This window comes from Manacus candei, unplaced genomic scaffold (assembly GCF_025592945.1).
Source record: "Manacus candei isolate 608988 ecotype Guabito, Panama unplaced genomic scaffold, ASM2559294v1 h1tg000106l, whole genome shotgun sequence".
Taxonomy (NCBI): domain Eukaryota; kingdom Metazoa; phylum Chordata; class Aves; order Passeriformes; family Pipridae; genus Manacus; species Manacus candei.
This window is the reverse complement of record NW_026138154.1, coordinates 1,019,815-1,042,942: the sequence shown is the minus strand read 5'-3', so window position 1 is coordinate 1,042,942 and position 23,128 is coordinate 1,019,815. Positions and strand designations below refer to the sequence as shown.

At 64.1% G+C, this 23,128-nt stretch overlaps 3 protein-coding genes across 5 annotated transcripts; 1 reads left to right on the top strand and 2 right to left on the bottom strand.

Annotated features, from left to right (window-relative positions):
* Nucleotides 1-1,136: 1,136 nt before the first annotated feature.
* Nucleotides 1,137-4,174, bottom strand: EBI3 (Epstein-Barr virus induced 3). 2 transcript variants are annotated; one of them, XM_051769328.1, is made up of 8 exons: nt 4,109-4,143; nt 3,542-3,669; nt 3,349-3,467; nt 2,700-2,915; nt 2,485-2,602; nt 2,216-2,376; nt 1,469-1,632; nt 1,137-1,374 (listed from the first exon to the last, which is right to left on the bottom strand). In XM_051769328.1, exons 3-8 carry the CDS (start codon nt 3,434-3,436, stop codon nt 1,222-1,224), a joined length of 900 nt encoding a protein of 299 aa, XP_051625288.1. In that variant the 5' UTR covers nt 3,437-3,467; nt 3,542-3,669; nt 4,109-4,143; the 3' UTR covers nt 1,137-1,221. The 2 variants fall into 2 exon arrangements, with proteins under 2 accessions (XP_051625288.1, XP_051625289.1); XM_051769329.1 differs by lacking the exon at nt 3,542-3,669 and having other exon boundaries at nt 4,109-4,174.
* A 296-nt stretch (nt 4,175-4,470) lies between these two features.
* On the bottom strand, nt 4,471-14,733 carry ANKRD24 (ankyrin repeat domain 24). Of its 2 annotated transcripts, none has more exons than XM_051769308.1 (19): nt 14,091-14,733; nt 10,954-11,084; nt 10,779-10,867; nt 10,474-10,538; nt 9,805-9,862; nt 9,639-9,709; nt 9,422-9,528; nt 9,150-9,337; nt 8,599-8,627; nt 8,398-8,490; nt 8,054-8,158; nt 7,852-7,896; nt 7,652-7,750; nt 7,501-7,573; nt 7,273-7,394; nt 6,027-7,193; nt 5,131-5,268; nt 4,970-5,035; nt 4,471-4,726 (listed from the first exon to the last, which is right to left on the bottom strand). In XM_051769308.1, the coding sequence occupies exons 1-19, from the start codon at nt 14,124-14,126 to the stop codon at nt 4,649-4,651; spliced, it is 2,760 nt and encodes a 919-aa protein (XP_051625268.1). In that variant the 5' UTR covers nt 14,127-14,733; the 3' UTR covers nt 4,471-4,648. The 2 variants fall into 2 exon arrangements, with proteins under 2 accessions (XP_051625268.1, XP_051625266.1); XM_051769306.1 differs by lacking the exon at nt 14,091-14,733 and adding an exon at nt 12,211-12,407.
* A 527-nt stretch (nt 14,734-15,260) lies between these two features.
* SIRT6 (sirtuin 6) lies at nt 15,261-22,986 on the top strand. Its single transcript, XM_051769318.1, has 8 exons — nt 15,261-15,361; nt 16,873-17,000; nt 17,325-17,507; nt 19,908-19,967; nt 20,082-20,177; nt 20,766-20,846; nt 20,951-21,074; nt 21,870-22,986. The coding sequence occupies exons 1-8, from the start codon at nt 15,296-15,298 to the stop codon at nt 22,224-22,226; spliced, it is 1,095 nt and encodes a 364-aa protein (XP_051625278.1). The 5' UTR covers nt 15,261-15,295; the 3' UTR covers nt 22,227-22,986.
* Nucleotides 22,987-23,128: the final 142 nt, after the last annotated feature.

Here is a 23,128-nt window from a genome sequence, read left to right as displayed (position 1 = left end):
AGGGAATGTGAAGGAAGAAGGCACTGCGAGTGTGAGATCAGGGTTAAACGGGATATTAGGAGCAACCTGTTGATGGTGAGGGCGATGAGGGGCTGGAATGGATTTCCCAGAGAAGCTGTGGCCGCCCCATCCCTGGAAATGTCCAAGGCCAGGTTGGAGCAACCTGGTCTGGTTGGAATGTGTCCCTGCCCATGGCAGGGGTGGGAATACACAACCGTTAGGCTCCTTTCTCCTCCCAAACCCCTCAGCGTTTCGGTCTCCCCCCTCAGGGCCCCGCCATCGCCTCAGTCCCTGAGGGGCCGCGCCCCGGGGTCGCCCGGCCCCGCGCGCAGGGGCCGCAGGCGGCGGGAACGGCGCAGCGCCCGCTGCCGGAGGGCGGGAAGGCAGCGACGTGTAATGACCGCCGGGCACCAGCAGAGGGGGGGCGACACACCAGCCCCGGGGCTCCGGTGTGGGTCGGTAACGGCCCCGGGGCTCCGGTTTTGGTATAACGGCCCCACGGTGATCAGGGACCCTACAGCGAGCACGGTGCCCGCACCCAGCCCGTGTCCGACATGGCCGCCCACCCCTCAACGCCGCCGCTCCCTATGAATAGTCCCGCCCCTCCCCGTCGCTCATTGGTGGAGCGGGCCGCCGGCGGGTGAATGCTCGTCTGCTATTGGTTGTCTCAGATGTCTGTCAGCGAGGGCACCCGGGGGGCGCTGAGGGGGCTCAGGGGGCTGTGCCCGCCCCTGTGGCCATGGCGGGGCGGGAATGGGGCTGGTCGGCTTCGTGGGCACCACAGGGACCGTCAGAGGGCAGAAAAGGGAACCTCAAAGGGCAGAAAACAGATCGACCCCAGGGGCAGCAAAGGGACCGTCCTGGGGCAGCAAAGGGACCGTTCCGGGGGAGTGAAGCGGCAGTCCCCGAGGGCAGGATAGGGACCGTCCTGAGGCAGGAAAGGGACCATCCTGGGGCAGTAAAAAGGGGCCGTACTGAGGCACCGAAGGGGTCGTCCAGGTGCAGAAAAGGGACCATCCTCGGGCAGAAAAGGGACCTTCCTCAGTGGCAGAAAAGGGACTGTCCTGGGGCGGTGAAGGGACCACCCCCAGGGGCAGCTCAGCCGTCACAAACATCCCACACAATCAGAACAGGGGCAGAGCCTGCAGCCGGTTTATTGCCCGTTCCTGGCAGTACTGGGGTCCCTCGCTGGGACAGGGGACAGTGGCCCTGCCCTGCCCGTCACGGCCCCTCCCAGGGTGTCCCTGAGGCCGGCAGGCTCCAGGCGCTGGACTCCCCGAAATCCGCCACCTCCTTGGCGGCCACCTGGATGTGGTGGAGGGTCCCGGGTTCCACGTCGGTCAGGATGTGGGATGTCAGCTCGAATGGCCCGATCTGGGGACAGCAGGGTTAGGGACCGCCGGGGACACGGCCCTGTGTGTGCAGGGCAGCCTGTTTGCCCCGGGTGGGAGCAGGGGGGTGGCAGTACCGTGGTGGGGACAGAATTATTGTCCCGGGTGTAGCGGAGGTGATACTTCAGTGGGAAGTACTCTGGGAAGGGCCAGGATGCCGGAGGGCTCCACTCCAGCAGCAGCTTTGTGGTCTCTCCAGGGATGGGGGAGACCCTCAGGTCCTCAGGGGGGTCTGGCTTTACTGAGGGACAGGGAGATAAGGAATCAGGGAATCCCAGAATGGTTTGGGTTGGAAGGGACCTTAAAGCCCATCCAGTTCCACCCCTGCCATGGGCAGGGATACTTTCCACTATCCCAAGTTCAAGCCTGGCCTTGAACACTTCCAGGGATAGGGCAGCCACAGCTTCTCTGCCCAACCTGTGCCAGGGCCTCCCCACCCACAGGGAGGAATTCCTTCCCAATATCCCATCTCAATCTCTCCTCGTGTGGATTAAAACCGTTCCCCACATCCTACCACCATCTGCCTGTGTAAAAAGCCTTTTTTCTTCTTTTTTAAATGAAGGGGAAGGTGATGCCTGGGGGATCCAGGGACACTCAGGGGGATCCAGGGACACCATGTGTCCCCTCCCTGTGAGCTGAGCTGTGCAATGCAGGCTGCAGAGACAACCTGAGACCCCCAAATCATCGCACTGATGATCCCACATCCCAGGGAAGGGAGAAACCAGAGGGGAAAGACCCAAAGGTATCTGGATCAGACCCGTGGAGGGTGAGGTGCGACGGGTGTGGAGGGGACTCCAGTGTCCCCCCATGCCAGCTGCACTCACTGATGTTCTCCAGGAGGAAGGGCAGGATTCCAGAGGCAGTGCCCAGGGGGTTCACAGCCGTCACATTCACCACATAGGGGGTGAGGGAAAACACCTGCAGGTCCCCAAAGGAGCAGCTCCACGGCCCCGTGCGCTCGCACTCGCCCGTGTCTGTGCCGTGCCTGGGGGGCACAGGGGGCAGCTGGGTGAAGGGGGGGTGACACAAACACAGGGGGGGTGACACAGACACAGGGGGGGCTCAGCTGGGCTTTGAGGACCCCCCCACTGACCTGTATGTGGCCACAAAGTCGGTGTCCAGCAGCGGGTCGGGGGTCAGAGCCCAGGAGCAGTTCACAGCCTGCGGGTAACTGGTGGCCCAGCACTCGATGGCGGGTGGAGAGGGGGGGTCTGGGGAAGGGGACAGGGGTCACCCCACTGCCAGTGTCCCCAGGGGACTCCCTCAGCAGCACTGGGGGCCATGGTGGGGCTGGGGAGGGTCACTCACAGCCCAGGCGCAGGCAGATGGTGGCCCAGGTCTCGCCGGTGCCAGGGTGGTGGCAGCTGTAGTTGCCCTCGTGGGCCAGGCTGGCGTTGGGCAGGGCCAACCCCGGGGCAGGGGACGTGCCCAGGACGGTGCCCCCCCGGCGCCACTCGGACAGACCCCCTGGGCACTGCAGCAGCACCTCGGTGCCCAGGGGGCTGTGCTGGGGGGCACAGCGGGCTGGGGGGACACGGGAGGGGGCCCAGAGAGGGGTCAGGGGGATGTGCCATGGTGGGGGTGACACTGGGGCAGGAAGGGTCTGTGCCCCCCTGGGCCCCCCAGTGCCATTCCCAACACCCCAGTGCCCCCAGCCCCCCGACTCTGCCCTTGATGCCCTCATGTCCCCAGGCCCCCACTGTCCCTGTTCCTCCACCACTAGTCCCTCCACGCCCCTGTTTCTGTCCCCCCATGTCACCTATTTCCCTCCATACTCCCTCCCACTCCCCCAGTCCCTCCATCCCAGTCCCTTGTTCTTCCCAACCTCCATCCCACTCCCCCAGTCCCTCCATCCCAGTCCCCTGTTCTTCCCAACCTCCATCCCACTCCCCCAGTCCCTCCATCCCAGTCCCCTGTTCTTCCCAACCTCCATCCCACTCCCCCCAGTCCCCCATACCTCTGTCCCCATTGTCCCTGTCCCCAGTGCCGTTGTAGGGGATGGTGCAGGCAGGTGCCACAAAAGCCACCACCCAAAGCCAGTTCATGTCAGGAGGCTCAGAGGAGCTGCCCAGTGACCTGTGGGGACAGGCAGGACAATCAAACCCCAGGGCAGGGGACAGCAGGGACACCACAGGGCCTGGGGACATCACCTTGAAGCTGGGGGGGGGTTCAAACCCCTCTCTGGGCCACCCCACAGTGTTGTGCCTCAGTGTCCCCTCTGGCTGTGCCACACACCTCAGGGACAGGGATGGATTCTGGCTGTGGTGACCAGATCCTGCTGCCAGGGAGGAGAGGGAATGAAAACTCCTGCTGTTCCCACAGTTTCCTACCGGGCCCTGCAGCCACCCCTGCAGTCCCATGCCCGGAATTGAGATATAGGATCACTCCAGGCCTGGACCTGCACCCTGGGATGGCCCCCACCCCCATGGACATCCAGGGTGGGACCATCCCTCAGAGAAACCCCCGAAGCCCAGCCCGGGGGCCCAGCTGAGCTCCCTGCTGTCCCCAAGCCCAGCCCCACAGGGACAGATCCTGCCCTTGTCACCTCCCGCTGTATCCCTGGGCTGGCTCAACCCCAGGAGGGACATCCCTCACTTTCCTTGGATTTGGGGCTCCTGCAGTGCCCTAAACCAGGTGCTGTGGGGTCACCCCAGACCCCCAACACCCCCTCCTCTGCCCCCAGCCCCGTGGGGAGCCCAGTCCCCCAAAATCCTCACCACAGCAGGGCCAGGCCTCTGGGACCGGAGTGTCCCCAGCGGAGCGGGAAGCCACGGCCTCATCCCACTTCCTCGGGCAGGAAACGCCATCCCCCGTGGGGACCAACACACTTCCCAGTGTTGTTCCACTGGGATCCCCACGCTCGGGGCCCCAGGCTCACGGGAAAGGGATTCCAGCCCTGGCCAAGAGGGTTCCCACCTTCCCACACTGCCTCTGAGCCCCCTTCCTTCACAGTCACCCTCTGAGGACAGCGGGGCTGGAGATGGTGGCACTGATCCCCTGCTGTCCCCCCCAGCTCCCCACACAGCCCCCCGTGCCCACCCTGGTGCCCCCAGAGAGGAGCCAAAATTGGTGTGGCTATAAATACTTTATTGCTGCTGTGCTGGGTCGGGGGGCAGCGGGGTCTGGGTGGGTGTGGGGGGTGGGTGCCAGTGACAGGGCAAGCAAAGGGGCACAGAGGGTGCTGTGACAGACCCGTCCCCACCCCGTGTCACTGGCAGTGCCACCGCCCCCCATGGCACTGCCGTGCTGGCAGGGGCTCATCTGCTCTGCTCCTGCAGCCGCTGCATCCTCAGGATCTGGCACAGGAGCCTCTGCACGTCCTCATCCATGTGGCCCTGGCGTGGAGGGGACATCGATGGGGACATCGAAGGGGGACATCAGGAGGTCTCTGTGTGTGTCCCAAGCGCCCCTGGGCTGGCACCAGTCCCTCAGTCCCCCACACCTCTGCCCCCAGCTCTTCCCAACCTCCATCCCAGCCCCGTGTTTGCCTGCTGTGGGCACCAAGGCGTGGCTGGCAGGTGGCCCAGCCCCCCCCAGCGGTGTCCCCAGCTGTCCCCCCAGCCCTGTCCCCCTCTCACCTGCACTGCATAGAGCAGGTGGCTCCGGTACAGTGTCACCACCTTGCTGTGCCGCACCTCTGTCTCCTGCAGGACAGGGAGGGGGGTTTGGCCACAGGGCTGGGGGCTCGTGGGAGCCCAGAACCCACCAGGTGACGGCCACCAAACCCCCCAGGGCCCACCTCCAGCTTCTCCTCCAGCGCTCGGATCCTGTCCTGGAGCGCTGCGGTGTTGGGGGGGGACTGTGGTTGGTCCCCTGGCTTGGGGAGGGCGTTCAGGGCTTCCTTCAGCCTGAAAACCTCCTTGGAGAGCTCCGTGATCTGCAGAGTGCACAGAGATCAGGGGGACCCCGCACCCCAACCCTGCTGGGGTGCAGCCCTGGGTGGGCCCCGTGCCTGGGAAGGGGAAGGGAAAACCAGGGAAGAGCCAGGAGAGCAGAGGAAATTCTCCTCTGGGAGGGAAGGGAGGCCCTGGCACAGGTTGGGCAGAGAAGCTGTGGCTGCCCCACTCCTGGAAGTGTCCAAGGCTGGGTTGGTAGTAGAAAGTGGGATAGTAGAAAGTGTCCCTGCCCGTGGCAAGGGGTGGCACTGGATGATTTTTAGGATCCCCCTCAACCCAAACCATTCTGTAACTCCATGTGTGCAGCTCCCAGAGGCAGAGCTGCCTCCAGGGGGGGATTTCCTGGGATTAAAAGCCCCGGAGTCCTTCTCCCAGCACCACCTTTGCCTGTTGGAACTGAACAGCCCTGAGAAAAAGAATAGGGAATAAGGACAGACCCCTGTGGTGCTCCTGCTCTGGTTTACCCAGCTCTGCCACCCAAACGAAGCCTGTGCTTGAGCAAGCGCCGCTGAACTGGGGCCAAACTGGGGGAAATCAAGTCAGTCCTGTCTCATCCCCCCTGGAGGAGGTTCCCAGGTGTTGTGGGGTTTGGAGGAGAACAGGCAGAGCGTGGCTGTTTCCCTCTGGCTTCTGCACCGAGCTTGAGGGGACTTTCAGACCAAACGGGTTTCAGAGGGCTGGGAATGTCAGACCCCCCACTCCCCCCAAACCTCTGCCCCGTGTCCGTCCCCCCCCGTACCTTCCTGTCCCTCTCCTTGACCAGCCGAGCCGCGTCCTCGGCGTGGCCGTGGAGCTCCCGCAGCCGCCGTGCCTCGGCCCGCGCCTCCTCCAGCTGCTTCTGCGCCGCCGCCAGCCCGTCCTCGGCCGCCTGGCGCTCGCTCTTCATGAACAGCGCCTGCCGCTGCACCCTGAACACCTCCTCGCATGTCCTCTCGTGCCGCCGGCCCAGCTCCTCCAGCCGCCGGCCCAGCGCCGCCGCCTCCTCCCGCAGCGCCGCCGCCGCCGCCTCGTGCTCGGCGCGCGGCACAGCCGCCGCCAGCTCGGCCTCCAGCCGGGAGGCCTCGCGCCCCTTGGCCTCGGCCGCCGCCTCCAGCTGCGCCAGCCGCTCCCGCAGCGCCCGCGCCTGCTCCTCCAGCGCGGCCGTGGCGCGGGCGTGCTCGTCCCGCGGCACCCAGCCCTCGGCCCGCGCCTGCCGCAGCCGCGCCAGGGCCTCCTCGTGCTCCCGCCGCCCCACGGGCCGCGCTGCCAGCTGCTCCCGCAGGCTGCCCAGCTCAGCCTCCCGCCGCGCCAGGGCCTCCCGCAGCTCCGCCAGCTCCGCCGGCTCCTCGCGCGCTCCCGGCTCCGGCTCGCGCCGCGCCTTGGCCTCCAGCTCCCGCCGCAGCGCCTCGGCCTCGGCCTCCGCCCGCCCGCAGCGCTCCAGCAGCGCTTCCTTCTCCCTTGACGCCTCCTCCGCGGAGGCTCCCGGCGAGGCCGCGGCCTCTGCGGCCTCCAGCCGGGCCTGCAGATCCTTCAGCTGCTGCTCCCGCTCGTCCAGAGCTTTCCGTGCCTGCTGCAGGGCCGCCCGCGCCTCCGCCAGCTCCGCGCCCGAGGAGGAGGAGGAGGAGGAGGAGGGCGGTGGTTGTGGCACCTGCAGCTCACCCAGCACTGCCTTGCACTCGCCCCACGTCCAGGCCGGCTCCTCAGCGAGCCCCTGAGCCGCGCTTCCCTCCGGGAATCCCTCTGGGATTTGCTCCAGGGCTCTCTCAGCGGCACCACGCTGCCCCTCCGGCCGCCCCCCGGCCTCGCCCCTCGCGCCCTGTGCCCGCAGCTGCTCCAGCTCCCGCTGCAGGGCCCGGTAGAGGCTGGCAGGCACCACGTCCCCCGGGGAGGTCACGCTGCTCTCGTCCCGCTCGTAGTTCTCCAGCACCTGCGAGGACACCGTGAGGCCCCCGCGGGACAGGGGGCAGAGGAGGGAGGGACAGACAGACAGACAGACGGGGACGTGCCTGTATTTTGTCTCTCAGCTCCTTGTTCTGCACGGTGAGGGACTGCACCTGCCCCTGCAGCGTGGCCAGCAGCTCCTCGGCCGAGGGGCTCAGCGTCTTCTTGGAGAGCAGCAGCTCCGCTCCTGCGGGGCACAGGGACTCCGCTCGGTGCCCACCCGTGCCCACCCACACCCCCACTCCCCAGTGCCACCCCCCCGAGGTGGCCTCGGGAGGCCCTCAGGGCCCTACCTGGGAACTCAAGTGGCTCTCCCTCCTCATCCTGCAGCGTCTCGATGTCGTAGCTCGTGTTCTCCTTCTCGTTCTGGGGACGCAGGGTGGTGGTGACCCTCACTGACACCCCTCCCAGCCCCTGGCACTGCCAGCTGCTGCCCACACCCACCTCCAGCGAGGACAAGCGGCTCCGCAGAGCCTCCACCTCCTTGCCCAGCCGCTCCTTCTCCCCATCCCGGGCCGCCAGCTGCTGCTCCAGCTCCTGGATCTGTGGGGCAGGGTGCAGGAATTGGGTCCTCTTGGCTCCCACCAGAGTCCCGATGGCATTCCCAGCACCAGGAGCACCCCAAGCTCCTCACTGGCCTTTACCTGCTTCTCCATGGAGCGCAGGGAGCCCTCATCCAGCTCTGCCCTCTAGCAGGACCCAGAGAGAAAACAGGGAGGGATGAATGCTGTCCCCATCCCCGCTGTCCCCATCCCTGCTGTCCCCATCCCCGCTGTCCCCATCCCCACTGTCCCCTCCGCTCCCCAGGGACACGGTGCCATCTCCCCAGGGCCCTGCAGCTGGTACCTCCCGGCGCTGCTTCTCCTGCTGCTCCAAGCCCCGGATCTTCTGCAGGAACTGGGCCCGTTCCTGCCGCAGCCTCACGATCTCCTCGTAGGCGTCCCGGTCCTCCTGCAGGTAATCACAGAATCATGGAATCCCCCGAGCTGGAAGGGACCCATGAGGATTGTCGGGTCCAACTCCTGGCACGGGACACCCCAAAAATCCCACCGTGTGCCTGAGGGCGCTTTCTGACCCCAGGGAGAGAAGGAGAGGCTCTGGCGGGGTGGGGACCCCCCGAGGCCAGCACAGGGGTGTGCCCTGCAAGCGAGCCAGGTGAGGACCTGGAGCTAAGGGGGACCCCCTCTCACCTGGCTGAGGGTGCCCAGGGGAGGCAGAGGGGCCTTCCTCTTCCTCGGGGTGCTGCTCTTCTCCCTGACGGATGACTGGCTGGGGGAAGAGGTCTGTGGAGACACCAGGGCAGAGGGGACATCACACCCACGGTGACCTCTGTCCTCCCTGACCCAGTGCCACCTCAGAGAGCCCTGGGGGACCCCCTGGCAGACCCTCACCTGGGATGTCTGCTCAGTTGACTCCTCTTCTGAGGGGCAGAGCGGGAGGGAAGAGAAACAGGAGGGAAGTTTGTAGGGGACCAGAGCCCGTGTGGGTGTGGGGACACTCGGGGACACACACACGTGAGTGCACAGTGTTCAAGGGGACACAGACAGACAAATACAGGGATGCACACAGGTCTGAAGGACAGGGATGCAGTGCAGACACAGGGAGACACGTGCACACACAGGCACATGTGAAAACACCCATGCACTGAGACCCTCTCAACATGCAAACACGCGTGAACACGCGTGTACAAGCACGCGCAGACACCGAGCCAAGCAACCGAGGGTCAGCACCACCTCAGCTGGTGACAGCACAGCCAAAGGCAGCCTTGGTGCCCAGGAGAAGAGGCCATGTGCCCCCCAGCCTCACCCAGCCTCCTCCATCCCCGCCCCAAAGCGCCCTGACGGTGCCAATCCCCCTGCGGGTCCATCCCCTGCGGGGTGATGACCCCCTCCCACTCCATCCCCGGGGCACAGGGAGCACCAGGGTGCCACGGCTGCCTCACCGCTGGCCCAGGAGCGGCGCTGAGCAGCCTCCTGCAGGAAGTGCTGGATGAGGGCGTTGCCCGTGGCCAGGCTGTAGTGAGCGGCGTCGTGGCCCGTGGCGTCGACCACGGCCACGCGGGCGCCGGCGTTGACCAGCACCTCCACGGTCTCCACGCTGCCGCTCTCACAGGCCAGCATCAGGGCTGTCCTGGGCACGGGGGGACAGCAGAGGTGAGGGGGGCATCCCCTTGGTCTCCACGTGCCCTCCCGGTGCCCGCCGGCGCGGCCCCACCTGCCCTGCAGGTCCCGGCTGTTGACGGCGGCGCCGCGGTGCAGCAGGTACCGGCACAGCTCCGAGTGGCACATCTTGGCAGCCAGGATCAGCGGGGTGGAGCCGTCCTGGGCAGGGCAGGGGGGGTGAGGAGGAGCAGACCTGATATCCCCCCCTGATTTCCACACCCCGCAGGCACAGCCTGGCACGAGGAGCACGAGGAGCAGCAGGACCTCACCTTGTCCTTGATGTTCAAGGGGGCCTTGAAGTCACAGAGGATCTCGGAGCACGAGATGCAGCCGCTGACGGCTGTGGAAGGGACAGAGCTGAGCGCTCCCTCCCCGGGGACAGGGCAGGGTGGCACTGTCCCCACTGTCCCCACTGTCCCCACTGTCCCCACTCACCTGCCAGGTGCAGCGCGGTCCGGCCGCTGCCGTCGGCCACGTCCACAGGGCAGGAGGCCTGAGGGACAGAGCCTGGGTTACAGGACAGGGACAGACAGACAGACAGACAGACCACTCGAGGGGATGTGGTTCTGTGGCACGGGAGAGGGCAGGGCACAGGCTGACAGATTGCTTGAGTGGGCATGGCTGCGTGGCACGGTGGATGGCAAGGGACAGACAGACAGACAGACAGGGGTTCCATGGTGTGGTGGAACACAGGGGACAGACAGACAGACAGCCAAGTGAAGGACAGGGGACAGACAGACAGACTCCTTGAGTGGACACAGCTCCCTGGAACAGTGGAGGGCAGGGGACAGACAGACAGCCTGTGGCTCCATGGGGGGACAGGGGACAGACAGACAGCCTGGTGAAGGACAGGGGACAGACAACCAGCTGTGGCTCCATGATGTGATGAAGGACAGGAGACAGCCAGCCAGCCTGTGGCTCTGTGGCATCGTAGAAGGCCGGGCAGGTGCCAGGCAGCACCACACAGAGCCAGGAATCACCATGCCAGGTCAGGGCACTGGTGAGGGAAGGGGGTTCAAGGACAGGGAGGACACTCTGCTGGCACAGCACCCTCCTCCTCCTCCTCCTCCTCCTCCCCTCCCTCCCTCTCCACCTGCCCCGTACCTGCAGCAGTTTGCTGACACACTGAGGGTGCCCGTGCTTGGAGGCCAAGTGCAGGGCAGTGGAACCTGGGGAGGGACAGACAGACGGGTCAGAGCACGGACAGCAGGACTGTGGCACAGGGGACAGCCTGGGGGACACGCAGAGGGATGGGCACACAGGCTGGGCACACAGGGACATCCTCAGGAGCCTCATTGCTCAGGGTTTGAACTCCTGGTGTGGCCGTCACCTCTGTCCCCTGGGGACAACCAGGTGGCCCTGGGCGGCCCGTGGCAGTAGCCAGGGGCACGTGGTGGCCCTGCCCTCACCCGAGCTGTCCTTGGTCATGGCATCCACGCCGTGGGCCAGCATGGCTTCCAGGCAGTCCACGTTCCCCCGGGTGGCAGCCAGGTGGAACCTGCAGCGAGACCGGGGGGCTGTGGCACCGTGGCACTCGTGTCCCTCGTCCCCGGCCCTGTCCCCGGGGCGGGGGGTGGCACTCACGCGGATTTGCCCTCCGAGTCCAGCTTGGTGGGCACCAGGCCCTTGCGGAGCAGGAGCGACGTCACCCGCCCGGCATCGTTGTAGTCCACGGCCTGCAGGAGCTTCTCGTCGTTCTTGGTCCAGTCCTGGCTCTGCAACAGAGCCCAGAGGAGCTCTGTGACACTGGGTGACATTGTGTGACATTGTGTGACACTGTGTGACACTGTGTGTGACACTGTGTGTGTGACACTGTGTGTGACACTGTGTGACACTGTGTGACACTGTGTGTGTGACACTGTGTGACACTGTGTGACACTGTGTGTGTGACAGTGTGTGTGTGACACCGTGTGTGACACTGTGCTGTCCCCAGGGCTGGGCTGGGGGCTGTCTTTGTCCCCGTCCCCGCTGTCCTGCACCCAGCCCTGCCCCTTGGGGTGGCCGTCTCTGTGCCAGCCCCTCTGCTGGGGGCTGTGCTGTCCCACTCCCAGTACGGAGGGTTCAGCTGGGACTGGGATGAGGGTCCCCTCCAGCCCCTCCCAGTTTGCAGCTCACAGACCAGGGCATTTACAGACCCAGTGGGACCGGCTGGGATTTGGGAACGAGCCCGGCTGCCCCTGCCACCCCAATAAACACAGCCAGCACCCAAGGGAGCCCCACCCTGCCCCGTTCTCCCCACTGATCCCAATCCCAGCCCTGAGGAGGAAAGGACCAAGCCGGGGCAGCTCCCCTGGGATGCTCCAGCCTCGCTGGGATAACGGCGCACGACACCGTCCCCGTGCACAGCAGAGGGGCTGGAAGGGACCTCGCTTTCCCGGTGCTCCCGTTCATCCCTATCCCGAGGGACTGACCCGCAGCGGGACAGCACCAGGACAAGGACTGCAAGTCCTGGGTTCACCCCGCGGCCGGTGACGACAAAGCCGAGCCGGCTGCGGCCGCGGCGGCAGGAAATGGATGTCACCTTTCGGGAGCTGCTGGCACCGTGCCCCGAGCCAGCCCGGGGGCACCGTGCCCGCCGGGAACCCCTCGGAGCCCCTCCAGCCCGGCGGGGCAGGGAGTACACCAGTCTCCCGGGGTTACTGGGCAAACTGGGAGGGTGGTGCCCGCGCCCCCCACCCCCTCGTGGGGCAAGGACAAAGCGGGTTGGGGAGGGCGCAGGGGGAGCCCCGGGGTGGGGCCGGGGATGGGGGCGCGGGGGGTGCGGGCGGGGCGGGGGGGACACGGCTGAGCCCGCAGGACGCGACCGGAGGGGTCCCGAGGGGGGTCCCGGGGGGGACGTACCGCGAAGGAGGCGGCGGCACAGAGGCAGATCTGCTTCATGGTGCTGAGGAGGAGGCGGCGGGCAGCCATAAACCCCGCGCCCCCCGCCTGGGCCAGCCCGCCCACCCCAGAGCCCGGCTCGGAGCAGCATCGCCGCCCGGGCGGGGCAGGGGCTGCCGCAGTGGGAAGCGGGACCCGCCTCCCTCCATCCCTCCGTCCCTCCCTCCTCCTCCTCCCCTCCCTCTCTCCCTCCTCAGCATCCCCGCATCTCGCCACGGAGCATCCCCCAGTTAGCGACCAGCACCCAGACTGGTCCCAGTTCCAGTGGGAGGGCTTGGGGAGTGGGCGCAGCTTTCCCACCCCAAGCTCAAGCGAGGCATCAAACCACCCCCAAAGCAGGGCTGAGCATCCTCCTGCCCCTCAGATCCTGCCCCCCGAGGAGGGGGACGTGGGACCCCCTGCCCCGCCCTGGGGGCACGGACTGACCTCCCACCGCAGCCCGGCGGCCAAGGGGGCGCAGGACCCCCCGCCTGCATCTCCGGGTCCCCCCGAACTCCCCCCAAAGTGCAGAGGGTCCCAGACACTGTCCTGGCAGAGCCCCGGGAGCAGCAGGACAGCGGGAGCCTCCCAGGGGATTGTCCAGGGCGGAGCGGGGGAACTGAGGCACGGAGCACCCCTGAGGTGGGTGGGGGCCTCCAACCTGTGTCCCCGTGTCCCCAGCCGTGTCCCCCGGGTGCCTGTCACCCGCCCTGTCACCCTGTGCCCCCGGGGCAGAGCCCTCGGCCGTGCCAGGCGGCTCCTGAATAATTGAGGAGCATCGACTCGCTGCTTCCGCGGGCTGTGGCAGCTGGAAAGCTGGCAGTTGGCACCAGGGAGGGGACAGCGAGGGGACCTGGGACCTGCTTCCCCCTCCTTTGTTCTGCCCCACTCCCAAGGATGGCTCTGGGAGCACTCGGGGGTGCGCTGGGGGCTCGATGCCACCGGCCAGGGTGGCAGTGCCAACCTCCTTGGGGCTGCTGTCCCCGTGGGGAGCAGCCACCCCTTCCTTGTCCCAGGGGGTGTTCCCGTGTCCCTGTGACACTGGGGACATCCTGGGGGGAATCTCCATGTCTTCAAGTCCCTGTAAGACTTGGGACATTCTGGGGCAGGTCCCCATCCATATCCCAGGGCAGGTTCCCATGTCCCTGTGGACATCCCAGGGCAGGTCCCTGTATCCCTGTGTCCTCATGGACATCCCAGGGCAGGTCCCTATATCCCTGTGTCCTCATGGACATCCCAGGGCAAGTCTCCGTGTCCCTGTGAAATTTGGGACATCCTGGAGCAGATTCCCATGTCCCCAAGGACACACCAGGGCAGGTCCCCGTGTCCTCATGTCCCTGTGGATATGCCAGGACAGGTCCCCATATCCCTGTGGACATCCCAGGGCAGGTCCCCGTGTCCTCAAGGACATCCCACAGCTGGTGCCCACATCCCTGTGGACATCCTGGGGCAGATCCCTGTATCCCTGTGTCCTCATGGACATCCCAGGGCAGGTCCCCATGTCCTCACGTCCCTGTGGATATGCCAGGGCAGGTCCCTTTGTCCCTGTGGGCATCCCAGGGCAGGTCTCCATGTCCTCAAGGACATCCCAGGGCAGGTCCCCATGTCCCCAAGGACATCCCAGGGCAGGTCCCCGTGTCCTCCTGTCCCTGTGGATATGCCAGGGCAGGTCCCCATGTCCCAAGGACATCCCAGGGCAGGTCCCCATGTCCCAAGGACATCCCAGGGTGGGTCCCCATATCCCTGTGTGCATCCCAGGGGTGGTCCCTGTATCCCTGTATCCTCATGGGCACGTCCCCGTGTCCCTGTGGACATCCCAGGAGAGGTCCCCGTGCCCCCAAGCCCCCAGGGATGGCACTCACGTCTCCCTTCTTGAACTTGGCCCTCAGGCTCTTCATGGTGGCTCCAACCTCAGCCTCGTGGCACCTGGAGGGGGGATGGCCGTGCTGGAGGGTTTGTCCCCCCCCGGGGACAGCTCAGCCCCCCCGTGCCGTCCCGCTGTTCCCAGCCCTGTCCCCGTGTCCCCGCAGCCGCAGCGGAGCCGGGAACAGGACCCGGGGAGTTGGGTTACGGCTGCGGCTGCGGTTACAGTCCGGGGGGGGCCAGCTGGGGAGGGGTCTGTCTGTCTGTCCGTCCGTGTGGCTGTGTGTCCCTGCAGTGCCAGGGACAGGGGGCAGAGGGGACATGGGCTGGAGGGGGAACTGGGGGGGCTCAGCTTGGGCTGCTCAGCCCTCTCGGGGGCTGGGGCTGCAGCTGGTGACGGGCACGGCTGGGTCCTGATGGTTGGCACCTCCTGAATTTCCTTGGCACCCCCTGAATTTCCTTGGCACCCCCTGAAATTCCATGGCACCCCCCTGTTCTTCCCTGACCCCCCTGTCCTTGATGGTACCTCTATCCTTCCCTGGCACTCGCTGCCCTGCCCTGGCACCCCCTGACCTTGGTGGCACCTCCTGTCCTGGCCTGACACCTCCTTCCCTTCCCTGGCATTCCCTGCCTCTCCCTGGCACCCCCTGCCCTTGCCAGCACTCCCTGCCTTCCCCAACACCCCCTGAACTTCCCCGACACCCCCTGAACTTCCCTGACACCCCCTGTCCCTCCCTGGCATCTGCCATCCTTCCCTGGTACCCCCTGTCCTTGCCAGCACCTTCTGCCCTTCCCTGGCACCCCCTGTCCCTCCCTGGCATCCACCATCCTTCCCTGGCACCCCCTGTCCTTGCCAGCACCTCCTGCCCTTCCATCCTCCCCTGCCACCCCTCTCCTACCTTGCCCTTCATGGCACCCCTTTGCCCTCACTGGCCCCCGTCAGCACCCCCTGCTCTCCCTGTCACCTCCTGCCCATCCCTGTCACCTCCTGCTCTCCCTGTCACCTCCTGCCCATCCCTGTCACCCCCTTTCCCCGCTCCCCCATCCCAGCCCGGGTTGGGGGGGCACAGCCCAGGTTTGGGCAAGGTTTGGGCAAGGTTTGGGCTTTGCCCGACACAAAGATGGCGGCGGCGGCACGGGGGCGTGTCCTGCTCAGGCCCCGCCCCCTCGGCGCTCCGCTTCCGGCCGCGGTGCGGCCGCGCCGATGGCGGTGAATTACGCGGCCGGGCTGTCCCCGTACTCGGACAAGGGCAAGTGCGGCCTCCCCGAGGTGAGCAGCGCCCGCGGGGGGGACCCTCCGACCGTCTGGGGGGGGTCTCGGCCCGCCCGCAGCGGAACCGCCGCCCGCCCGGGCCTCCCCCCGCCATCCACGGGCCCTGCCCCGGCCCGGCGCGTTCCCATGGCAACCGCGGCCGAGGCCCCCGCGGGGACACCCCTGAGGAGCCCAACCCCGGGAGGGACCGAGCGCTTTGGGTGTGCCCAGCCCTGCCCCGTGGAACACTCCTTGGCCCCCCTCCATGGCCCCTTCCAGGCGCCCCCCGCCCATCCAGCGGCTCCCTCCTTATCCCTCCAGCCCCACCCCGTGACCCCCTCCTTGGCCCCCCATATCTGTCCTTGGCCCCCCCTCCGTGGCCCTTTCCATGACCCCCCCAGCCCCATCCAACTGCTCCCTCCGTATCCCCTCCAGATCCACCCCATGGATCCTTCTTTGTCCCCCCTCCAGCCTCACCCCGTGGCCCCCTCTTTGTCCCCCCAGATCCATCCCATGGCTCCCTCCTTGTCCCCCCCTCAGCCCACCCCATGTACCTTGTACCCCCTCCTTGTACCCCTCCAGGCCCATCCCATAATTCCCTCCATGTCCTCCCCATCTCACCCCGTGGCTCCCTCCTTATCCTCCCAGTCCCACCCCATGACCCCCTCCATGGCCCCATAATCCCCCCCCATGGTTCCCCCCATATCTCCCTTAGGCCCATTCCCTGTCCCCCTCTCTGTCCCCCTCAGTCCCACCCCATGCCCCCTCCATGTCCCCTCCATGTATCCCCCAAATCCCTCCACGTCCCCCCCTGAACCCCAGCAGTACTTGGGACCCTTATAAAGGCTTTGGGGTGAGGGGACAGGGACACACGGGGGCCTGTCCTTGTCCCTGTCCCCAGGAGATGGGGCTGGAGAAGCATCTCAGGAATTCAATCCAGGTGGGCACAGTGCTCCCCCCCAATCCCGTGTCCCACCTCCATGGCTCCCGTGTCCCTCGCTGTCCCCAGGGCTGGTGGCACTGCTGGTGACAGCTGGTGACACGTGGGGTGGCCCCAGGTCACTCCTGGAGCCCAGCCTGGATCAGCTGCCTGGGAGAGCAGCAAACACCCCAGGAGCGTTGGGTGTTCCCAGCCCTGCCCCCTGCTCGGACAGGGGGGCTCCTCTCCCGTTAAACACTTCTGTTGTTAAGGAATGTGGAATCTTCCATGGATAAGGAAGAGCTGTGGGTTACTGGGAGGTGTGTGGGATCATAGGATCACACACTGGTTTGGGTTGGAAGGGACCTGAAGGATTATCCAGTGCCACCCCCCTGCCATGGGCAGGGACACCTTCCACTAGCCCAGGTTGCTCCAGCCTGGCCTTGGACATTTCAGGGATGGGGCAGCCACAGCTTTTCTGGGAAAACCTGTGCCAGGGCCTCCCCACCCTCCCAGGGAAGAATTCCTTCCTAATGTAACCCACAGTCACATGCACCCCATGGAGATCCACCCCCACATCCCTCCATCCCGGGTTTGTCTCTCTGCCCAGATTTTCGACCCTCCGGAGGAGCTGGAGCGGAAGGTCCGGGAGCTGGCGGAGCTGATCCGGAGCTCCTCCAATGTGGTCTTTCACACAGGGGCAGGAATCAGCACGGCCTCGGGCATCCCTGACTTCAGGTAAGGGGATGGCACCTCCTCCAAGTCCATCTTCCAGCTTGGAAAACTCTTGGAAAGCTCTGGTTTGCCCCATCCATCCATCCATCCATCCATCCATCCATCCATCCATCCATCCATCCATCCCATCAGTCCTGGATCCAGCTGTGAACACCTTTTTCACACCTCCCTGATGTTCAGCTCTTCCCACAAAATCCCCCCCGTGTGCTCTGCTTGCATCAGCCACCGAAATCCTGGTGGTCCCTGACCTCCATTCCACAGGGCCTGGCTCATCCCACATGGATGGGGCCTGAGCAATCCCTTCTCCCTCTTTCCCTCTTTCTGCAGGGGCCCCAATGGTGTCTGGACCATGGAAGAGAAAGGGCTCTCCCCAAAATTCGACACCACCTTTGAGAATGCCAGGCCCTCCAAGACTCACATGGCGCTGCTGGGGCTGCAGAGAGTCGGAATCCTGAAATTCCTGGTCAGCCAGAACGTGGATGGCCTGCACGTGCGTTCGGGATTCCCACGGTACTGCCCCTGCCTTTCCCAGCCCCGGGGAAGGGATTTGATTCCCGAGGAATCTGATAGGGGGAGTGAAAGCTGGAAGGGGATGAACCAGCTGGAATTTAGAGGCTGTGGTTCGAATCCAGAGGGTGGTGGAATGGAGTTGTCCTCGGTTGTTGCTCCCTGGAAATGCTTCTCGTGCACAGGAAAAACAGGTCATGGAATTGTAGAATCCCAAAATGGTTTGGGTTGGAAGGGACTTTAAATCCTGTCTCATCCCACCCCCTGCCACGGGCAGGGGCACTTTCCACTATCCCAGGTTGCTCCAACCTGGCCTTGGACACTTCCAGGGATGGGGCAGCCGCAGCTTCTCTGAGAATTCCATCCCAGTCCCTCACCACCCTCCCAGGGAGGAATTCCTTCCCAATATCCCATCTAACCCTTCTGCTCTCCTGTGCCACATCATGGAGTCAGGGAATCCCAGACTGGTTTGGGTTGGAAGGGACCTTAAAGCCCATCCAGTCCCACCCCTTCCCTGGGCAGGGACACCTTCCCCTATCCCAGGTTGCTCCAAGCCCCATCCAGGTCGTGGTGTTTGTAGGTGTCGGTGCTCCCTGAGGGATCAGGGCCCTGGGGGTGAGAATCTGGATCCAAGCAGGACACGTGGTCCTGGGAGCAGCTCAGAGCAGTTCTCAGGGTCCTTTCCACCCTCTCCATACCCATCCAGAGGGGTGGAGGCACAGGAGGGAGGATGGGAACAGCTGGAATGGCTCTGGGTGCAGAGACGTGTCTCGCCCCAGTTTGCCGGAGCTCTCGGAGCGCTGGATCCTGGCCCTGCCTCAATTTGCTTCCATTAAATTCCAGTAAAACCAGTGCTGGGCCCCAAAGAGCCTTAACAAGCATTTGGCCTCTTGATAAATCTGGGAATCTCCAAGAGCAGCAAGAGAGAGAGGGAAGGTCCCGGGGCTGGAACTGCTCTGACTTACCGGTGCTCTCCGATTCCCTGGCGGCGAGGTCGGGATCCCACGGAGGATTCCCGAGGATTCCGAGAATTCCCTCTGCAGGGAAGAGCTGAGGGTACCAGAGCTCCAGTCCCTGCCTGGGGGGGACTGGAGTGGCTCTTCCAAAGATGTCCTCAAAGGAACCTGCCTCTCCCCCCAGCCCTCGTGACAGCCGGAGCTTCGCCCTTCACCAACTCCAGCCCGTTATAAAACACATTCCCGGCACTTAAGAGCAGCCTGGGATTGTTGGTGGGAGGGAAAAGTGCTCAGATCTGCCTGGGAAGGGGAGGGGAGAGCAGCAGAAAATAAAAGGAAGGGAGGCATTGAGGCTTGAAAGATGCTGAGTGTCTGGGACTGACGTTCAGACCTCTGGGGTTTTTATGCTGAGGCGCCGGAACAGGTTTGCCAGAGAATCTGTGGATGCCCTTGGAAACAAGGATGGGAAAAGGGAAATAGGCTTTGGAAAACGCTCTCAGGGACATGGTGGTATTGTTGGGGTGTCCTGGGCAGGGCCAGGAGTTCGACTGATGATCCTTGGGGGTCCCTTCCAACTCAGGATATTCTGTTATCCCTGGTCCAAGGCCAGGTTGGAGCAACCTGGGATAGTGGGAGGTGTCCCTGCCCGTGGGGGGAGTTGGAATGGGATGATCTTTAAGGTCCTTCCAACCCAAACCATCCTGGGATTCCACGAGTGGGGATGAGAATGAGGATCATGAAGGAATCTGGGAGAAGATGCTTCTCACAAATACCTTCAACCATCTCTGGCTGAGCAGAGCTGCCTCCAGGGGGGATTTCCTGGGATTAAAAGCCCTGAGTCCTTCTCCCAGCACCACCTTTGCCTGTTTGAACTGAACAGCCCTGGGAAAAGGAATAGGGAATAAGGACAGAACTCCAGTTGAGCCCAGCTCTGCCACCCAAACGAAGCCTGTGCTTGAGCAATGCTGCTGAACTGGGGCCAAACTGGGGGAAATCAAGTCAGTCCTGTCTCATCCCCCCTGGAGGAGGTTCCCAGGAGTTGTGTGGGGGGTTTGGAGGAGCACAGGCAGAGCATGGCTGTGTTTCCCTCTGGCTTCTGCACCGAGCTCGAGGGGACTTTCAGGCTAAACGGGTTTCAGAGGGCTGGGATGGCACAGGGACAGAGAGGTGCTGAGGAAAGCAAAGATCCAGGTGCTACCAGGAGCAGAGATTTGAGCTGGGTCAGGAGCTGGAATCGATGCTGCAGGTGGAAGCATTCCAAGTAAAAAGCCAGGACATGCTGTCCCTCCTCAGTCCCTGCTGTGGTGGCCTCGGGGAGATGAACCCCCCACCTGGCAGAGCTGGAATGCAGGGAAGCCCTTGAGCTTCAGGGCCCTGGTGAGGAAGGGAGGGGGGGTGTTGCTCCAGGGCTCTCCACCCCTTTCCCACCTCACCTGTTCTCCCACAGGGACAAGCTGGCTGAGCTCCACGGGAACATGTTTGTGGAAGAGTGCGTGAAATGCGGCAAGTACGTGTGCCCTGAGCCTGGGGAGGGGGGCTTGGTGGGATTTTCCACGTCGGGGGGGGGGCATTCCAGCCCTCCCCTGAGCAGCTGGCCCTGAGTGGCTCCGTGTCTCCGCAGGCAGTACGTGCGGGACGCCGTGGTGGGCAGCATGGGGCTCAAACCCACCGGCCGGCTCTGCAGCGTCACCAAGGCCCGCGGGCTGAGGGCCTGCAGGTAGGGCTGGGGCCCTGCAGGTGGGGCTGGATCCCTGCTGGAATGCTGGATGTGAGATGGCAGGGATCATAGAATCATAGGATCATAGGATCAGCTGGGTTGGAAGGGACCTCCAGGATCATCAATCCAAGCCTTGATCCAACCCCACTGTGGTTCCCAGCCCATGGCACTGATGCCACATCCAGTCTCTTCTTAAAAACCTCCAGGGATGGAGAATCCACCCCTTCCCTGGGCAGCCCATTCCAATGGCTGAGCACCCTCTCTGGAAAGAAATTCTTCCTGATCTCCAACCTAAACCTCCCCTGGCACAGCTTCAGACCCAGCCCTCTTGTCTTGCTGATGGTTGCCTGGGAAAAGAGACCAACCCCCCCCTGGCTCCCCCCTCCTGTCAGGGAGTTGTAGAGAGTGATGGCAGGGATCTCTTGGAGTGGCCAGCAGTGCCTCAGGCTTACGAGAAGCAGCTGAGGGTGTGGGAAGATCTGGGACAAGGGGCTGGGTCACCACTCTCCCCCTTCCTCACCTCTGCCAGGGCAGCTCTGCTGTTCCTGCCTGGCAGGGGAAAACTTGGGCCCTGTGTGTGTTTTCCAGAGGGAAGTTACGAGACACCATCCTGGACTGGGAAGATTCCCTGCCCGACCGTGACCTCACGCTGGCAGATGAAGCCTGCAGGTGACTGAGCACCCTGGGGAGTGGGAGGTGGAACTGGATGAGCTTTAAGGTCCCTTCCAACCCAAAGCATCCCGTGGTTCTGGAGTGTTGTCTCCTCCCCGCAGGAAAGCTGATCTCTCTGTCACCCTTGGGACCTCCCTGCAGATCAAACCCAGCGGGAACCTCCCGCTGATCACCAAGAAGAGAGGAGGGAAGCTGGTCATAGTCAACCTACAGGCAACCAAACACGTGAGTGAGCGTCCTCTGCACCCTGGGCTGCTCCTCTGCCCTCGTGTCACCTCCCCCAGGCCCAGCCCAGCTTTGTCCCTGTCCCCTCCCAGGTGGGAGTTAAACCTGCAATTCCAGATAAACACTTAGAAATTGCAGGTAAATCTGCAGACTGGTTTGGGTGGGAAGGGACCTTGAAGTTCATCCAGTCCCACCCCCTGCCATGGGCAGGGACACCTTCCACTGGACCAGGTTGCTCCAAGCCCCGTCCAACCTTTATCCAAGCAAGTTTTAAGAGCAGAATAAAAACTCAGCCCAAAGCCTGATGTATCCTCTGGTGAATCAAAGCCCAGTGAAATCATGGAATATGCTGAGTTAGAAGAGACCCCTCAGGATCATCGAGTCCAACTCCTGGCCCTGCACAGACACCCCAACAATCCCACCCTGTCTCTCAGAACATTGTCCAAACCCTCCTGGAGCTCTGGCAGCCTCGGGGCTGTGACCAAACCCTGAGGAGCCTGGGCAGTGCCCACCCACCCTCCGGGGGAAGAACCTTTCCCTGAGATCCAACCTAAACCTCCCCCAGTTCAGCAGGTCCACCTTCTGCTCAGCCCTGATTTCGGTGCCCCAATCACCCGAAATCTTTAACGCCCAGATTTCTGGGACATCCTTATCGCTCCCCTTGTCCCCGTCCCACCCTGTCCCTGCTCTCTGTCTGGGTGTCCGGGCGTGTCCCCCGGGGTGTGACACCCTGGGGACATCTCCTGGTGCCCCTGGGAGGGGCCCTTTGTCCCCAGTCCCGTGTCCCCACCCCAGGACAGACAGGCCGACCTGCGCATCCACGCCTACGTGGACGACGTGATGACGAAGCTGATGAAGCTCCTGGGGCTGGAGGTGCCCGAGTGGACGGGGCCGGTGGTGGTGGAGAGCGCCGAGCTGCCGAGGCCGGAGCAGCTCCTCACGTCCCCCGGGAAGTGGCTGAAGGAGGAGCCCGTCTCCCAGCACAACGGCACGGGAATGCCGTGTCCCGGGAATACGCCGTGTCCCGGGAATACGCCGTGTCCCGGGAAGGTGCTGGTGGAGCACCACGATGGGCTGAAGCAGGAGTGTCCCAGCCCGGACACGGGGCCGCCGCCGGTGAAGAAGGTGAAGGTGGAGCCTCTCCTGAGCTGAGCCCTGGACTGTTCCCTCTCTCCAGACACTCGTCTGTGCCGCTTTTCCTACCGACTTTTTTTTACACCCTTAAATATTTGTCCCTTTTTTTATGTAAGTATTAAACACACTTGAAGCACACGCGGCGGGGCTTGGGAAGGGCGTCGCTCCTTCAAGTGTCCCAAAGCTCCCTCAGGTGTCCCAAAGTGTCCTCCTCATTTCCTGAGAGGAGGCAGCTGTGGGGCACAGCTGGAGCTCGGGGAGCAGAAGGATGTGGGGTCTGGGCACTGGGATGGTGACACGGGATCACTGGGACAGCTGGCACCAGGTGGTGGTTGGGATGAGCCACCACCAGGTCCTGGCTGTGCCCATCCCACAGACTGGGGGGTGTGGATTTTCCCAGAGAAGCTTTGGCTGCCCCATCCCTGGAAGTGTCCAAGGCCGGGTTGGACAGGGCCTGGAGCAACCTGGGATGGTGGAAGGTGTCCCTGCCCGTGGCATGGGGTGGAACTGGATGGGCTTTAAGGTTCCTTCTAACCCAAACTGTTCCATAATTCTCTGATTCCATGTCACTTGGCCATGGAAGGGGACTGGTGCTGGCTGGATCCCAGTTGGATGCAGGGCTGGGAGCTGTGGGATGTGCCCTGGTATCCCACTGGACCTGGCCACATGTCCCATCTCTCCTGGGCCCCATTGCCTCGAGGCAGTTGGGCTTGAGGTCCCCCTGGCCCAAGGCTCCTTGAAACCTTGTGGATCACCCCCTCTTAAATTAAATCAGGTGGATTTTTTTCCAAAATAACTTGTATTTAGAGATGAAAATAAAAATATAAAAAACAAAAAAAACCACCAAAACAAACCCAAACCAAACCCAAGAACAAAACCAACCAGTTGCACCATCAGCAAAACCAACCAGCCCAGGGCCC

Coding starts and splice junctions, on each gene's coding strand:
- EBI3 (XM_051769329.1), bottom strand. CDS start 3,436: ATGAACTGGCTTTGGGTGGTGGCTTTTGTGGCACCTGCCTGCACCATC. Junction 2,377..2,484: donor GACTTTGTGGCCACATACAG/GTCAGTGGGGGG, acceptor TGTGCCCCCCAG/GCACGGCACAGACACGGGCG. Junction 1,633..2,215: donor CTTCCTCCTGGAGAACATCA/GTGAGTGCAGCT, acceptor CCTGTCCCTCAG/TAAAGCCAGACCCCCCTGAG.
- ANKRD24 (XM_051769306.1), bottom strand. CDS start 12,279: ATGGCTGCCCGCCGCCTCCTCCTCAGCACCATGAAGCAGATCTGCCTC. Junction 9,529..9,638: donor CCTTGAACATCAAGGACAAG/GTGAGGTCCTGC, acceptor TGCCCTGCCCAG/GACGGCTCCACCCCGCTGAT. Junction 7,751..7,851: donor TGCGCTCCATGGAGAAGCAG/GTAAAGGCCAGT, acceptor CCTGCCCCACAG/ATCCAGGAGCTGGAGCAGCA.
- SIRT6 (XM_051769318.1), top strand. CDS start 15,296: ATGGCGGTGAATTACGCGGCCGGGCTGTCCCCGTACTCGGACAAGGGC. Junction 17,508..19,907: donor GTGCGTTCGGGATTCCCACG/GTACTGCCCCTG, acceptor GTTCTCCCACAG/GGACAAGCTGGCTGAGCTCC. Junction 19,968..20,081: donor GAGTGCGTGAAATGCGGCAA/GTACGTGTGCCC, acceptor GTGTCTCCGCAG/GCAGTACGTGCGGGACGCCG.